This window comes from Hyalella azteca, unplaced genomic scaffold (assembly GCF_000764305.2).
Source record: "Hyalella azteca isolate HAZT.00-mixed unplaced genomic scaffold, Hazt_2.0.2 contig2766, whole genome shotgun sequence".
Taxonomy (NCBI): Eukaryota; Metazoa; Arthropoda; class Malacostraca; order Amphipoda; family Hyalellidae; genus Hyalella; species Hyalella azteca.
The window spans coordinates 383891-402290 of NW_025933028.1; the positions used below are offsets into that span (position 1 = coordinate 383891).

Here is an 18400-nt window from a genome sequence, read left to right on the forward strand (position 1 = left end):
GTCAGCTATAAAACACCAAATCACAATCTAAGGTCACATGCTGTGCATGATTGTAGGTGTCAAAGTCCCAACGCGTGTCTAATCTTGCACGCAAAGATAGGCTACTATCTTGACTATCAAGTCATGCAGCCTTGATGGGAGATTTGAATAAAGAGTTCTCTTTATTTTACAAATGCTGTATTCTCGTAAGGTATGCAACAATTATGAAACTTTTATTGCATATAATTTCCAAGTTCAAAACAATGATGTCTTTCAGGTTACCGGAAAGAAAAGAGTGAAGACCAATGCAGCAGATCAAACTAAGATGGGCAACAGCGATATGAACGATGTCTTCAAATCTTCATTCAAGTCAAATCAAAACTTGTTCGTTTAATTAAATTAGTCCCAGCCTGGGACTATGTTTAAGAGTGACTGTTCAACATGAACGAGAACATACGATGGTGGGTGTGATGGTTCAGAGGTTTGTTGTAGCATGAACTTCATTCTTCATGAGCAGGCAGTCAGGGCATGAGATGTTTATGGCACTAGGGTCCCGCAGGGCAGTCCGTATATAATCATGTCTGCCGCGCCACCAGCTCAGTCGCAGTGGAGCTAGCGGGACGTTCGGGTGTGATGCGTGTGGGGCTTGCTTTCTTCACTAGACTTGTGCGTGACACGTGAATCTTCGTGAGGTCTTGCAAGCGACTCCTCTGTGTCGGCCGGAGATTGTTCAAGCATTAGTCAGAAAGACATTTAAAAATCATCGTTCTTCTGCCAAAACTTAGGTGAGTTTAAATTTAGTTTCGCTGTACACGAGCAAAAAACTTTTGCATGATGTTGTTTTCAGTGGCCGTAAGCAGCGAGACCGACTGGGGCTGCGTGACTAACAGTGACTTGATGATGTCACGTGTGCTTGTGGCGTCGTTAAATACTCACATTATTTCCTTTGCCGGCGCCGGTGTTCTTGACTCGCTGTGGCGGTTGTCCGATGACTCTGCATGAACGTTTAAAAAAATTAGCGACAGTTAAACGTTATAGGAGACTAAGTTTGTGAACGCTGAAGAAAAGGAGTCCAATTAGAAGACGATTTTACTATCGGCTCCCCTTTGATGGTTGCTCAGAGAACAAACAGTAGTTAAAATTAACGTTGATGTTTGATGATGTCTGATTACGGCTAAGTTAAGTTAATGAGTTAATTAGCGACAGGTAATTAACTCCTTTATAATAATAATAAGAATAAATCTTTCATGATTACAGCGTTCTGGCTAACTTGCCTTGTGTGAGACCGTGAGAGACTGTTTTTATAGAGAGATATTATGAGCCAGATACCCTCTCACGTGTAAGATGCATGCAAGATAATCGTAAAAATGTTTTAATCGGTTATAATTGACGGTTATAGTATGAATCCAGCATTATGAGAGGCTATTGTACCGGCAATGTATTTACACAGAAATTTACGTTGAATGAAACCTCGTCATTGATCTGTTGTAAGAAGCTACTGATGAGGCGGCCATCGTCAATGATAGCGTGTGGTTAAGATAGTCATCGCCAAACCACCTTGTCATCAACGGCATTGTTTTGTTTCGAACAAAAGTGCGCCTGAGGCAATAAAAAAACTAATTTTTTTAAACCTGTTCTGTCTTCTTATTGACATAAAAAATATAACTTAGCACTCATTGCAGTGAGTGACAGAGAGCGCATTTTCTCGTCGACGAAAACTTGCGGTCACGGACGGACGGACGGACGGACAGACAGACAGATGGACATGGCGAGCACAATAGTGCATTTTTTCCATAAATGATAAAATGCGCTAAAAATTGTTTTACTTGACTGAAATTGAAGGATGCATTGCCTATTAGAAATTTGCATCCCAGCGTGTTCTGTAAAGCAATGTTGCACAGTTAGCTCGTTTAGATGTTCTCACAACTGTTTTACTAGAAATTATGGTAATCATATTTTTCATAGTCGAAATTTTTGTTGTGTTTGAGCTTATTCTGAAGGATTCTGAAGGACCTTTTTGCATTTTCAGTTCAAAATCCGTCTGCGGGAATGTTGAGAAATTGTTCTGGACATACGTACGCCAAACATAAAACGCTAGTTATTCTGCGATTTTAATTCCTAGTTTCTGAGAGTTTCAAGTAAGTGGAAGCAAATTTTTCTGAATGATGTATCATTTTATAGAAAAAAGGTGCTATTATTAATTATTATTATTATTATATTATGTTATTATTTCTCATTTATGGAAAAAATACGCCATATTGTGCTCGTCATGTCCGTCTGTCTGTCTGTCTGTCTGTCCGTGATTTCACGTTTTCGTCGACGAGAAAATGAGCTCTCTGTCACTCACTGCAGTTAGTACTGAGATATATTTTTTGTAGAATAAAACTATAAAAATACCGATTTAAATTTTAATAATATCATACTTTTAAAAGACGTTAATTTTCGACATTATTTAACAAAGGCTAGTTTTCGGATGGCCATTACTTCGCAGTTTGTTTTTAATTTATCACTATTGTTTTACTTATCCTTGTTATATGATGACCTTAACTGTGAAAAATTAATGTATTTGACCGTTAATTGTAATTATATATATTGTCGTAAAGTTGTTCTATAATTTAATTGCTGTGCTTATGAATTGTTCTCCTATGATGTTCTTCTCTAAAAAGGTATTACGAAAGACATTTGAAGATGGCTTCAGTTGTGAAGCAGTAATTTATTCTTTCTTGTCATAGTTAAACATGTTGCAATAGAGTAAATAATCATACTTTATTTAAATGATAGTTAACAACATCGTTTTCCCTTCACAAGTATTTATCTCGCACTATTGGATACCATAGTTCGTGTTGACCTCGTCAGTTGTAGTAGAGTTTAATAAACAGACCTATACGTTAATTTTCTTCAAAACTTTGAGTAATAAGGCCTATGAGAGTTCTCCATATACATATACAGACAGCCTATTCCTGTGTGGCTTGCACCGAGTTATCTCCCGCATGCTTCTGTAGCTGCGTCGTCCATATCAAACTCTGAGTGTTTTGCTCGCGCTACGCCACACCATTGATACTTTGTCACGCAAGCACTAAATTAGAAATACTGTCATATTAAAAAGAAATATTGCTTCTAGCGTGATAACAAACTTGTATGGGAATTCTCAATTCCCATACAACTCAATCTTGTGTATGGGAATTCTCAATTGCCCACGTTAGCTTCATGCAGCTATACAGTATATGAATGATGGTATAAGCTGATAGAATTCTGGTATGCTAAGAATTTTCGAGGATTCGACTATATAGGTTGGTAGCCAAGAAGCCTCTCAACTTAACCCTGAACTAAACAATATAAGCAAACTAAATCTAACTGTCAGGCGCCGATTAAACTGGTGTGAATTATTCGTGTACAATTAACTACATCTCGTGACCATTATGCGTGTAGAAAGGTTATAGTTTAGGACTTTGACTGTTTGAAAGAATGCAAATAGTCTAAATTAGTCATTACCCAGCCTTATCTCCCAAATATGACCAGATTAAACTTAATGATAATGATTTAGTAAATCATGATATTAATTTAGCGACGGAAATCGTTGTTATTAGACTACCGAAATTCAATTATCCGTTGATCAGCTTTTGATGAAAATGAATAACGTTATTACCTCTACTGTATCGCATTGTTTAATCACGCTGGGAATCCCATTACCATTGACGCCACCTGTGATAAGATTGCATTGTGTTCATTGTTAAAGAAATCCTAAACCTCGTGACTACCTTCTTTAATCAGTTTTGAGAAATTGGGTGTTCCATTTTCCATAGCACCTATAAGTCAATAATTTTCAGATGTCTCTCCCATAGAGGCTCAGCTTTTCAAATATTTTAGCTAATAACTGACTTTACGTATCCATTATTTACAATTTGATTTTTATTGCACTAAAAGCTGTTCAATTTTGAATGTCTAGACTGTTATTTCTGGTAACAAGGGCCCTGAAATTCGTGTTGTTCTTTAGCCCCACAAGAAGCCACGACAGGCAGCGAGAGGCGCGTGTAGCTAAAGCAAAAAGCATGGGAGTAACAGCGGAAGTTCGCATTTGCTTAGCATTGCTTGCCGTTTGCATCACGTTCTGCATGAATCCTATCGTCGGTATCCTGTTCTGCTTGAACCCTATCGTCGGTATCCTGTTCTGCTTGAACCCTATCGTCGGTATCCTGTTCTGCATGAAAATTATCGTCGGTATCCTGTTCTACATGAATCCTATCGTCGGTATCCTGTTCTGCTTGATTCCTATCGTCGGTATCCTGTTCTGCATGAAAATTATCGTCGGTATCCTGTTCTACATGAATCCTATCNATTGAACCCATATAGTCTGTATCATGATCTTCATTGAACTGTATCATGAGCTACAGGGAGCCCATTTAGTCTGTATCATGAGCTACATGAAGCACATAGTCTGGCTCGCAATTGAAGCTGTTGTGTCTAGGTTTGCTTGACGCCGGTCTCATGCTTGCGGTACAGGAAGCGCTTTAAATAAGGCAGAGGCCGTGTCACTATCTCGACCGACCATGCTGTGTGAAGGTGTATCATCTCAAATAAATATCAAATAAAACTGACATGAATTATTTCAATATAAGGGCATTGTTTGATTTATTGAGACTTTGTTTCCATCGTTGTTGTTTAACCGAGGGAAATTTTGGGATGTAGATTGTACTGCCCAATTAAATGACTTTTTAATTGCTACTAATCGAAATCGTGCCTTGTGAAAATATGTTTACATTAACAAAGGCGGAACGGGCCCTTGAATGTATTTTTGGTTCTTATATCTTATGAAAAAGAATAAATATTGATTGGCGATCATATGTCGAAAAATACGAAGTTCAAAATAAGAAAATTAATGGTGTAATTTGATTATTTTTGCTGACCAGTTTATCGAGTGTTGACCGTGACCTTCTGGGTGCTAATATTCATTTCAAAATATAATTTCTAAAACTCTTCGGAGAAAATGTTTCGTTGGAATGTCGCATTACTTCCCATGACATTTGGATGACGATTTCTCATCTTCGCGGCGGAAAATCATCGGTGGGTTATAGGCGTCCAATTGGACGCCGTTAATCGGCCAGCGCAAATGCGGCCCAAGTTTCGGCCAAAAGTTTAAATGCCGTCCGTATTGGTGACTCTTGATGCCAAGTTCAAGGGGAGGAAACGCACCTATTGTAGTGCGAGATAATCATGTAAATACTTTTTCAGTTCATAGTTAAAACCCTTATATACGAGTTTATATATACTGTAACTTATATATACTGTACTGTATTATGAAATGCAAGTAACAGCTAGTTATTTGGCGCTCAATTTTTCAGTTGTATTTACTCATGCTTAAGTTAGAAGGCGTTGCTCTTATGAAACTTGCACTTGGTTAATGAACCGCTTATTGCTGAGGAATCTCGTTGATGTCCAGTATTTTTTTATAAGACGAACTACTTTTTATTTCTTTTACGAGTAAAAAAAATTGCAACGATTTTTTGTGAAGGTAATTCCATTTTCCCAGGGTTCAATGATTGCAGAAATTTTCGTTGCTCTCCTCATAGACATTATTGTTGTCTGTATAAAGTCTTATAGTGTATGAGTGATATGTAAAGAACTTAAGGTTTGTTTTGCCTTTTCTCACGGTTGCGCTCTGTAAATTCATAGAAAAAAAACGAATTGTAAGTCCAATTTTTTCTGACAAAATAGTAACATTCAACCATCATTATCCTTCATTTTAACGTATAATTAACTTAATTTCAGCGAATTTGATTGTTGATGTGTGTCTCGTTGTTAAATGGCTGGTTGTGAACACATGTGACGAGAAGTTGATGCTCAGGAAATGCTCCCAACGCATTCTTTCTGCGCCTATATCATGTATTTATTCTATGGGAAATACCACTATGTTTCATCAATTTGTTGGGTTTTAAATGTTTGCTAATGCATTATACAAATTTTCTCTACTCGGGCACAAATTTCTTCGAATTATAACAGGAATAAGGCGCTATTTTTTCAGACTTGGTCGATCATCATTGGCGCCAAATGTCACGCCTGTTTTCGTGCTCACTTGATTAATTTCAGCGTGTGTGCACAAACATGCTGAAACTGATCCCCCCTGCTGAGCACATCACATGCACAGAGCTCGTTGTGTACAAGGTGCACATACGCATACATTTTACACACACACACACACACACACACACACACACACACACCGACCACGCACCCGCCTTCTAGTCGCCAAAAGCGTTCATGGCAGACAACTCCTAACATTCCTGACCGCCACAACATGGCGCATTCCGAGCTACCCTCGCCTTATGCTGCCACTACCATTCTCATCATCATATCCACTACCATTCTCATCATCTCATCATCATTGCCACTACCATTCTCATCATCATTGCCACTACCATTCTCATCATCATAGCCACTACCATTCTCATCATCATTGGCACTACCATTCTCATCATCATTGGCACTACCATTCTCATCATCATTGGCACTACCATTCTCATCATCATTGGCACTACCATTCTCATCATCATTGCCACTACCATTCTCATCATCATTGCCACTACCATTCTAATAATCATTGCCACTACCATTCTAATAATCATTACCACTACCATTCTAATAATCATTGCCACTACCATTCTCATCATCATAGCCACTACCACTCTCATCATCATTGCCACTACCATTCTCATCATTATTAAAGCGATTTCTGTTTCTATGAAGTCCGGAGTCTGGTGTCTTGGTCATCAAAATTATCACATATTTGTAAATATTAGTGATACGCTTACCATTCCATAAATGATATGAAACACTAACCACAAATATACGCTTCGGTCCGTTAGCATTTTCGTATCACGAGACGGCTCGCTTGGGTATACTTTGTGGGCTGAACTACTAGAAGATTTGTCAAGCTAAGAAATCTGCATAATGTATTTTATAACTTATATAGTAGAAATCAATAATGACTCTTGACCGTTATGTATCTAAAGTCAATATCCTGGGAAATTAACCGCATAAAACATACAAAAAATCAATAACAACGTTGCGTTCGCTAGATTGGGTATGTGTTTTTATTTTATTATGAAAAATTTACGATAAAGTCGTCAAGTTCAGGGTCAAGCCCAAGGCCGTACTAGTGGGGGCGTAAGGCACAACTCGAAGTGTTCCGTCTTGAAAGACGTCCAAGTCGGACAGCCAGAGTCAAGGCACATATTGCCATTAAAAGACAGTGGCTGCCGCTGAGCGCTTACCGCGGGCTAAGTATATACGTAAGCAGCTTTTGGGGCTACCACGTAGCTCTGTAGCGGGGTCTCTGTTATTCTCTGTTATTCTCGGGCCTCGGCCTCTGTTATTCTCGGGCCTCGGTCTCTGTTATTCGCGGGCCTCGGTCTCTGTTATTCTCGGGCCTCGGTCTCTGTTATTCTCGGGCCTCGGTCTCTGTTATTTTCGGGCTTCGGACTCTGTTATTCTCGGGCCTCGGTCTCAGTTATTCTCGGGCCTCGGTCTCTGTTATTCTCGGGCCTCGGTCTCTGTTATTCTCGGGCCTCGGCCTCTGTTATTCTCGGGCCTCGGCCTCTGTTATTCTCGGACATCGGCCTCTGTTATTCTCGGACCTCAAAAGGTCTAAATTCAGAGATCTATAATGGATCTTCTTGCTATTATTGAGTTGGTGAAAGTCAGCACTAACAGCGCTGCGCTTGTGTAGAATATTAGTTTCTCCAAAATGAAAAAAAACGAAATATAAGATAAAGAAATAAGAATAATTATTAAAAAGATAACGAAATAAGAAGAATTATTAAAAAGATAAAGAAGTAAGAAGAACGCACAGTAAAAACAAAGCAAATCAGGAGAAACTATTAATTTACAATATTGAATCTCATTGAATAACTGGAGGATCTGCAGTTACACGTGTACACTGTACAATGTACCTACAGTACGGTGTACAGGTAAACTCTGACACTTCTTGGTCAAATTTGAAGTAAAGTATGCAATTGCCTTTAATACTTGGCATTTTACATGTAAATTAATTACGTTTGGACTTGAGTGAAACATTTAATGTTCCAGGAATATTGTAAATTAATAGTTTATTCGTTTGTTAAATGTTAAATTCGATCGTTCTTTATTGTAAGTGTTTGTTGTTACGAAGTGTGCATGCGGAGCAGCAGGATCGGGGCCGTTGTGAGTGTTGCAGTTACTGAGCTTCGAAAAAAAAGTTTTAGCATAATGTATATTTGAAACTAGTGTTTGTATTTTTAACCGGAAGTCTTTAATATTTTGAATACAGCTTTCAAGCTTCGTGAGAACAATACATTTTTTTTGTGATTCCGTTCTAGCTTGTAATACATTATACAGAATTCACTACACTAACGTACAAGTTTCTTCTTCGGCCAAAACTGATAAATAATACAAATAAATAAATAATATTCAATGTTCAGAGCATTACCTATATTATTCGGAGCATTATTTACTTATATGAATCAAAGAATAATTTTAACAAATAATCAGTTTTCTAGGGCAAAAATATTTAACATTATATTCCTTTTGAAAACCTCTAGCCAAACGACAAATACACATTAATAATCTTTAAGTCTATTTAATGAATTCACTGGAACGGCACAAAAGTTCACAAATGTGCGGTGCCGTAGCCCTTTTGTTTTGCAAGCCTCATAACTCATCACATTGGCTAGGAGACGAAAATTGGAACAGAAATGACGCTTGCTTGCCATATGTGACGCCATCTTCATATCATGTGACTAGCAACTCAGAACTTCAGCTCAAGTTGTGCATTATCACTACAGTCTTTATTATAAGTATCATTTATGCATTAAATAGCTCGCCTAGCAATACGGGCGGCTGCGTGTTACACGCAATAAAGTGAGAAGGTTATCTGACTTGAACCACTTACCCCCATTTCATCAATTGAGCAACAAATTGAGAGATGAATGGCTACAAGTACCGCGTCAAAGAGCCGCATAGCAGAGCAGATTAGAGCCGGGGCTCCGGCGGAACCTTTCTTACATAGCAGAGTCACAGACCTCAACTTGTCCGAGAAGATTGTGTGGGAAAGCTACCCTAATCCCATTTCCTATTATCTCGATATCTTGGCATATTTTCGTCACTTGACTTCATTTTAGAATTACTGAAGTAAGAGGTTACAAATAAAATCAGTAATTTTCTAGGTGCAATTCACGAATACCAGCTTCTTTAGTTTGACTCTCATTTCATTGGAATTAAGGTTTATGGCATTCGCTCGAACTATGCAAGCTAATCATATACAGTATAACAAATTCTATATAATTCAACTATTCCACGTATCACAGTTCTTGCTATGAATGTACAATATTCTATTATAGGCTTTTCATATTAAAGTGTTGGAAAGTTGTTGCTGCTTCGTAACATAATTTCTTAGCTGTTGTTTGATTTTAGTCCTTTTGGAGACATGGAACAAAGGCGGTATCAATCGATACGTCTGCTGTCACCCAAAACCAGTCGTCATCTTGAGACGCATTCAGCGTCCCAATATACAAGACGACTGCAGTCCGGACACAAGGTTATAATGCTGATCATGAAGTCGCTGAACTCTGAGACTGTACAAGTGTGCATTCAAGCTCTCTTTAATAAGTGATGTACTAAATAGTTGGCTAACATCTGCTTTTACGGTGATCTTCGATAGTCACAAATAATTTTTATATCGTATTATTTCTGTCGTCGTTTATTCTTTGTATGAGTTGTAAATAACAAAATAAATTAACAGAAGTTTTTGTGATAAATTAAACATAGATATTGGTTGAATGCGAAAACATACTTAAAATTCTATTTACACTCCACGAAATCTGATGGCCTCTTTACTTATTTCCACGAATGAAGCGAATTTATTCAATGTATATTATCAGAAAGTTTAAAGCAAATAACTTTAAGATCCCTGCGAGTATGTCGTTGGCGTTAAGTGGCACCAAGAAGATAAGCTTGAGAGTTTCTTATCAATCAAACCATAAACATTTGAAATCATAAACGCCGCGGCAGGAAGTGAGAATGTTGATTTGTATTCTTATCGCTTGTATAAAGCTGATTTTAAATTTCAAAATGGCACGGTAAACCTACTCCATAGTTAGTCCTGGCCTTATATCTAAGCTAATGCATTAATGAAATGAGTTCTTAGTTCATTCGTTGGTGGTTTTTATTTGCTATAATGACGTAAGTTGTTGTCGTTGTTCACAATAAATTCGGTAGTTGATCATTTTTAGCGCATTTTCTCATTTATGGAAAAAATGCACTATTGTGCTCGCCATGTCCGTCTGTCGTCTCTCCGTCCGTCTGTCCGTCCGTCCGTCTGCCCGTCCGGGACATCACGTTTTCATTTACGGGAAAATGCGCTCTCTGTCACTCGCTGCAGTGAGTACTGAGTTATATTTTTTATGTTTGAAAACGATCAAATCATAAGTTCAGCCCATCCACAGCCAGTTATAAATAAAATTGCATTGAACGATGAAATCGAACACACAATGATCACGGAACTTATCGCTCCATCGATATATGACCTACAATTATCGTAGAACATAAGGCATCAAATAACGAACGATAAGCGTTACAATTTTTAAATTTGTGACTTATGACGGCGCTCTACTTTATTGATGAAAGTTTTCAACATATTTAGTTATGAGGTACAATATCTTTTTCACATGAAGTGTAGCTAGATTGAAACGATATTGAGGCGCAAGAATTAATGTTGACGTGTTCCTGAAGACGAAATGAAAAAAAAAAATTATCTTTTCTAACGAAAAGATAAATATGCCGTACGAGAAGGCCTTACCTGCACAAAAAAGAAGTACGATATCACAAATCCGTTAACTGACCACCATTTACAGTGAATACCAAACCCATCAATGACAATTTTAACTCCATAATTCACTATCTGCATAAACCGTAGGGACGATCGTCATAAAAATTTAAAAGATGAGCTACAGGGTTGTTGCTTCGTTTAAATGAGTTTTCTCACTACCAAGATTACCAAGACTACTTCGTTCATTTCTTTGACCACATTCCGTGCGCCGAGAAACTGCTGACATGGGCATCAGCAATGGCAGCTCACTTGCTGACTCTTCGTTCTAGTTAAAATCAGCAGCCGTCGGTCGCTGATGGTGTGATATGCAACAATAACCCTGTTGAATATCATTATTTCTTATGGCGTTACTTACTCATATAAAAATTTCTCATTCCAATTATAATTATAACAATTATAATTGTTTAAAAATTCACAAATACTCACGTTTTCACGAATATTCTTTACTATTTAATACAATCTTTGTAGAGATGGGAGCTTTTTAAGGGTAAAGTAGAAGCACAATTTTTTTTAATTACTACTGAAGAGATTTTCATAAGCTGATCTTAAAATGGGGTCGTAAGGTACACTCTGCCTCGCGACTTTGTTTACATTTTCATAGCCATTAGCACCAACCTCTCAGACAACGTTTACATTCAACGGTGGGCGTACGTACGATCTGAAATATACTATGTGCTCTCGTAACCAAGTCGGGGCTTGGCCAAAAAGATTTATTAGTGTATCTCACAGCTTGTTTTCTTGTACAATCTGCCAAGACATAGTTTTTTTCTTATGAATGGCTTGAACTGCACGACCCCTTGACTTGTTGAGGCTGTGTGAAATCAGTATTCAGTCTTACCAAGTTGCATCACAGGTATTCAAACGAAATTATTTATTAAGCTTCTTTTTCGGGTCGTTTCAGTCTTGCGTGTTTAAGTAAAAAACATGTAATTCTTACTATTCTCATGGCTCATCATTTGAAACAAACCGTTATAAGAATAACACGGATGCATTGTAGAAATCTTCCGGTTCTCGCTAATTCAAACACTCATTCTATTTGAGCTGAACATACCTCAAGAGAGGTTATTCAAAGAGATATCTGTGCTGTTTTAGAAAGGTTTCCGTGTTGTTTAGAAAAGAAGTTGCATTGTGCTCAGACACAGGAGATTGCGACGTTGCATTTACTGCAACAGCTGGCGAGGTGATAGAATTTTGATCCGATTTTTGATTTGGCAACGAACTTTCTCTGTGGTGACAAAGGCTCATCTCATCTTGATTACAGATATGTCATTGCCAGGAAGAAAAGCTCATAACCGAAGTCTGAACTCATGTTGAGTCCATTACACTATAATTACTGCCAACACATTGCATGTTGGAGCACAGACGTTCATCCTGGCAGCTATCAGACGCTCCTCTCATGCCATATGGCTTACCCCGCCATCTTGCACCTGTCGCATATAATAATGAAACATCTAAAACTTCGACCGACTAATTTAATATTCAGGCGTCAATTCTTTCATTGAAAAAGTGTCTGCAGTGAGAGTCAACGCTGCACTGCTTTTGAGGACCAATTTGTGGATTCATTACAATTCTATCTGCTGTATTTAGGTACGAAAATTTGAAGTGAAACGTAACACGAAATGCGCGGGTTAATGTTCTGGGTTATTCGTTCCAAAATGTGGCAACGCCTTTCTTCAGGAACCTTACGAAGAGAGTCTACGCCTACAGCATGTTTTGTTGTTAATGAACTCCGCATATTGAAGTAGGAGCTAAGCTGGGGATCGCTATATTTTAACTATTTAAAAACCATATAACTGCCTCAGAACCTTAAGAAATAATAATTTTCAAGTGAAATAAACTCGCCTTTACCTGAAATGAATTTCATTTTAGGCTCGAGTCATGGAAAATTTAAGCATACACAGAGAAATGAGTGTGACTTTGTCCAAGTAGCTATATGCACTTTTGCTCTTTAGTTTTTACGTCATCTTGATCCAGGTTGACCGGGCAAAAGAGCGTAACATTGCTGCGCACAGAAATCGCTTCGCTGATTGGACGATAAGAACCAATAATTTTTGTGAATGCACCAAGGTATTCAGCAGCGGAGATACCAAATTATGTCACTAGTTGGTCGATAAGAACCTTCTATTTTTATGAGTATAACAAGGTACTCGGCAGCGAAGATACCAAATTATGTCACTAGTTGGACGATAAGAACCATCGATTTTTGTGAGCGTAACAAGGTACTCTGCAGCGGAGATACCAATTAAATTATGTCACTAGTTGGACGATAAGAACCATCGATTTTTGTGAGCGTAACAAGGTACTCTGCAGCGGAGAAACCAAATTATGTCACTAGTTGGACGATAAGAACCATCGATTTTTATGAGTATAACAAGGTACTCTGCAGCGGAGATACCAAATTATGTCACTAGTTGGACGATAAGAACCATCGATTTTTATGAGTGTAACAAGGTACTCTGCAGCGGAGATTCCCAGCCGGTAGCTGTACGTCCTATAGCCACGTCCTAACTCTGCCCCTTCTCTTACCAAGTCGACCTTGCCATGCCTCTGAGCTACCGGCATAGTTGCCTTTTTTTCACCCCTTGCGTGTTGTTATGCCCGTCCTTGGCTGCTGCTGGACCGACCAACCTCTTCTTATTTTAGGTCTGTTCTCATTTCCTGCCATCCGGGCCTCTTGAGCTCAGCTGGCTCGGTTCTATAACATCCGGGAGATCGCGAAAATTTTCACGGTTTTAAAAAAATATATTTTTTTCGATGTTCCTCTGGTATGCTCTGCATTATTGTTTCGGAAAATAAATTCCTATTGTTTGCAAAATATATATAACACTTAATTTAAGTCTTTCTTTTTTAACCAATAAGATGAATTAAAGTTTACAACGTATAGCAGAATAATTTCCAAGAAAAAAGTACTGGAATAACTTGGCCATTCCTCCAGTTGTAAATTTTCACGAACTTATTCGCGCTGAGTATTGATTTAGTTTCTGAGAATTATGGAACCTTAAAACAAGTGAACTGTTATGAATATACATTAAGTGAATATACATTACTACTTCTTGTAAACTACGTTAAAGTATTATTTAGCTACCAAGTTTATTGTTGTCTGATGAACGTCTTCATTTGTCGCAGGTTTTGGAATTTCCACGCACATTCTTCAATCACCGCGAAGATGGTTCCTCCCAACACACCAGCATCGCCCGTTGTCCAGAATATGTCTGGCCTCCCAGTCCCGCTGCAAGGCTCCCTTGCGCCACAATCGCTCTCCTCATCCGGCAAATTGCCAGACTGTAATCACACGTCTCCTTTGGATTTGTTGCACATAACATCTGTTGCGAAAAAACTTCAACTCGTCGACAAACCCAGTAATTCCAGCGAATCTCCATCCTCCAAACTAAGTACAAATGAGCAAGATCTGAATTCAGACTCGTGTTCGGAGATGAACAGGAAAAATAACGATAGAAGTGATATGAACAGCGATCCAATAAATGCATCCAATCCCAATAGAAGAGTGCGAGCAAACCACCGCAGGAATCTCTCTCTGGATTTCAGGTAATTTGATTGCATGTTCGTGCTCAGTTACCTGCAGTGATTACAGCGTACCGACGTATGTCAGGAAGCGAGCTTTGGTTTGCACTTCTTGAATTTCTGCGTATTTTAACTGAAAAATTTGTCCCTGTCTAAAACTTGAATTCTTTAAGATTTTGCCTTAATTGACTCTACGTTCATTCATTTATTAAAGGAGCGACGGGAAATAGAGTTTGAGCGCAGGATAATAATAGACAAACTTAATGATCATTAATGTCATGATTAACAATAACAGAGAAGATTATTATATTCGTTATTATTATTATTATTATCATTTTCTGTACTGATGTCCACGTGTGGTTGCTTCGCGGAATGTACGAAACTCGTTCTAAAGACGCTGTTTTTTTCTCATCTCCAGAGCGATGGGCATCGAGCTGCCCCCCTTATCCGAGGTAGTGCCCCCCACCAACACCAGCGCCCCCCTGCAGCGACGTCTCCCCAACATACCAGAGCACAACACCCCCTTGGAGATCACCCCGCAGCCCGCCATAACACCAAAGATAAAGCACGTCGTCAGAAGAATATTTAACAGGACAATCAACTAAACACAGTCACTTTGCTCTCTGTCTGAGCTAAATTATTATTGTCTGTATCATATGTATGATGTGCCTTACTTAACCGTGAGAAAGTCATGAAAAATGTTCGGGTAAACACCATGAAAATATTCTGTTTAAAATGTGCTAGATATTTACTGGGATGGATCATCGAAACAGGCATCGAAACAAAATATCGATGATTCCTCTTTAAATATTTTGTACGAAATTACTGCCAAGAATGACGTAGCATAAGTGACAGCTTCCAGCTAAAAACTTTCACAAGATGCAGCTTTGATTTCTCGAGCTTTAAATGAAGTTTTGGGATTAAGAAATAAAATAATGTATTGTGCTTCGCTTCTTATTTGCATGTGAAAAGTTTCGAAGTAATTCCCAAGCTTATGATAGAAGATTCTAAAATTTAACTTAAAATTTGAAACAAGTCTACATTCTATGAGCGATAAATCATGGTATAGGCGCATGGGGCATTACATTAGTTAGCTAGAGGATATGACTACTTATGCTTGTTTGCATTAATTCTTTAACGATCTGTGCTTTATGTTAATATTAATATAAATATGTACTATATAGAATTTTCGGGGGTCATCTGTACTTTATAGAATTTTTTGGGGTCATATGTACTTTATTGAATATTTGGGGTAAATTTTGGGGGGTCATCAGAAAATCAAAAGCATTTTTGCACTTCTTTCTTCTCAGACAAGCGTTAAAATTATTGTAAATATTTCACCTTACTTACTGAGATCGCGGCTAGCGTACGATTTGTAAAAAAATTACAGAAAGAAAGATACTTCAATTCCAATTTGATTTAACGATTTTTCTAATCAAATTTTAGAACGACAATGTCCATAAGGTTGCGTTTGATCATAATTTAGTCATTATTTCTTCTACATTCCCCCCCTTTGTCCACGAGTATATTTTTTACTTGACCACACACCCCTTTACCCTGCCAAAACAGTAGCAATAAAGTATAAAGTAGTACATCCAATTTATGATTATGACATTTTTTTGTATTTTGGGGAAGATCTCAGAAGTTGTTGCAAGAAATTAAGTTTGTGTAGTTATGTGCAACATCGGTAGATAGGCGTCGCACTGTACATTAAAAGGGAATATGCATTGTGCATGGTTCTGATTACTATTGGGACGGGAAATATGTTTGCTCACTCCAGAATAAAAGTTTTACAAAAATGAAACCGATATTTGGATCTGATTATTTTAAGTGCCGAGAAAAGTTTGATCGTTTTACTCGGTGACGCGTTGTTTTGGATATGATTTTGTATGTAATGGAAATTTGGAGAAAGACAAAACTATTCATACGTTTTTTATGACTATGTTCGCCTTGTACAGTATATTTAGTTAACGGTCAAGAAATGCACTTCGGTAAAAAGATTTGTAAGGTTACAAATGGATGTGAGAGGCTATTATGGTAGTTTGGAGGAAAGGCATCCATTGACGCATTTAGTATTCCTAACAAAGGTATTCGATATTTTATCTTATTGAGCCTAGTTACATCTATGCTATGATTGCGACAAACTTCCATGTTTCTATGAACTGTATAGTTTATTCAAGTTGACTGTATTGACGGCAGAATCTTGTCACGACTTTCAATGCTTTGGTTTTATTTTATTATTTTTTTGTACACTTTTTGGTTCTCATTTCATAAATTTTTTCTTTTAAAGAATGAATAGCTTCAGTAAACTTCCGGTGTCAGTAATTTTACTAAATTAATTTAAAGCTATCAGGAAGAATATCACCGTATATTGACCAAAACTTTTCTCTTCAAAGAACTTTTCTCTTCTTTGTTCTTTTCTTCCGACTTATGTATGTAAATAGCGTGACTGCTTCAAACGTTCCTCTTATATTGTTCTTCCATAATATAAGGTATTTTTGTACTTTTCTACATTGCATTTCATGGTGTTCTTCATATTTGTAAATAAACATCTGCTTTCAACCTACCTTTGTTCTTATCACGAATAACGAAGATATAAATCCAAGCTTCTTGCACGCTAGCAAGTTGTTAAAAAAATAAAGTTTTCAGGTGCTGGCAGGAAGTGTCTAGCGGCATATTAAATAAACTTTGTTTCATAAGTTCGTAAACTTTTTTTGAATTCTTTTGTCTTCCGTCATCCAATCTCAAGGATCTGTATTTTTAATTTCTTTAATGGCATAACAGTTAATTCAAAGACAGAAACAAAACATTTTCCTGATTCGTCTCCCAACAATTTGGTCTTTGGAATCATCTATAATTTACTGCGGGATAGGAACGTCGACAGTGTAGGAGAAATAAGAGATCCTTCTTACCGACGTAATCAAGTTTCTTACAAACCACCACTTGTCCGACCCATCACGACGTACACGCTGGGCCTAGCGTGACGTAACCTCTTGGACAGTCGGTCTTCGTATACGCGTCCTTGTCTGGTAACGGAATTTGCGCTGCAACGAACTTCTTTACGATCGTTGATGTTATAAACGTATTTTTAAAGTTGTGTTTAGTGATAAAAAATATCATACAACATTAGGCGTTTGATATTTAAGACAAGATTGGACCATACGATACTGTAAGCAACTTACTCAGCTATGTTGTTTACAACACTCCCGAGTGAAAAGTGAAGACACTGAGTTCCTCAAGCAAATCACGCTATATTATCAGAGCAGAGTTATTTTGCCCTCATTGATCTATCCTCAATATGAGCGCCAATTGTTATATTAGTAAATTGCATTTAAAGTAGACGAGGTTTGGTAAACAACGGTAAAAAAAGTAGCAGCGCGAGCGGGCCATCGAGTGCAGATGCCCTCGTCAAGGCTGTACGAATCTTGGCTGCGATCGCGAGACTTGATCGCCGGCCACAAAATGACACGAATTCTATCTTCATTTGTTTAGCTAAGATGTTTATTGATATTTTGGTTCTCTAAAGTGCTTATTAAACGGTTGTTTCAGTGCTTATTAAACGACTTAATTTGTCCTGCAACGGCGTAATGTCATATAGGATAATAGAAAGCTGGTATTCCAGTGAAGATCTGTGTGGGCCTGCCTGTTTGTGATGCAGGAAGCATCTCGAAAGTCGTTAGAAGCTGAGGCTCCAGAGAGTGCTGAACGCATGTCTCTGTCTCATAGTTTAAATGTTAATAAATAATAGTGTTTCCGGTAAACGTCAAGGATTGGATAGAAAAAATTGCTGTGGTTATGATGGACCGTTATGCTCTTCGGCTGCATAGCGGCGAATTCGCTAGAAGCAAGAATGAGGTTGCGTAATGCCGCTCGCTAACAGGACGACGTCGTCGAGCATTTATTCTTAACAATCAGAGAAACGGTTATCAGATAATATATCTGACCTGTTGTTCTATATATTTATTCAAGCGGGTAGGTTTTTTAACGAGTTCAATAGTGGCGGAACATCTAAATGAAAAAGCTTATTCGAGTTTATTCGAC

At 37.9% G+C, this 18400-nt stretch overlaps 1 protein-coding gene across 1 annotated transcript; it reads left to right on the forward strand.

The window, feature by feature from the left end:
* The first annotated feature begins 588 nt into the window (after positions 1 to 588).
* LOC108667478 lies at positions 589 to 16921 on the forward strand. Its single transcript, XM_018154513.2, has 3 exons — positions 589 to 764; positions 13964 to 14383; positions 14778 to 16921. The coding sequence occupies exons 2-3, from the start codon at positions 14004 to 14006 to the stop codon at positions 14962 to 14964; spliced, it is 567 nt and encodes a 188-aa protein (XP_018010002.1). The 5' UTR covers positions 589 to 764; positions 13964 to 14003; the 3' UTR covers positions 14965 to 16921.
* Positions 16922 to 18400: the final 1479 nt, after the last annotated feature.

Bases quoted from the DNA above. Each gene is read 5' to 3' on its own strand.
- LOC108667478 (XM_018154513.2), top strand. From the start codon at position 14,004: ATGGTTCCTCCCAACACACCAGCATCGCCCGTTGTCCAGAATATGTCT. The intron at 14,384-14,777 runs GTAATTTGATTG...TCTCATCTCCAG, and splicing joins AATCTCTCTCTGGATTTCAG to AGCGATGGGCATCGAGCTGC.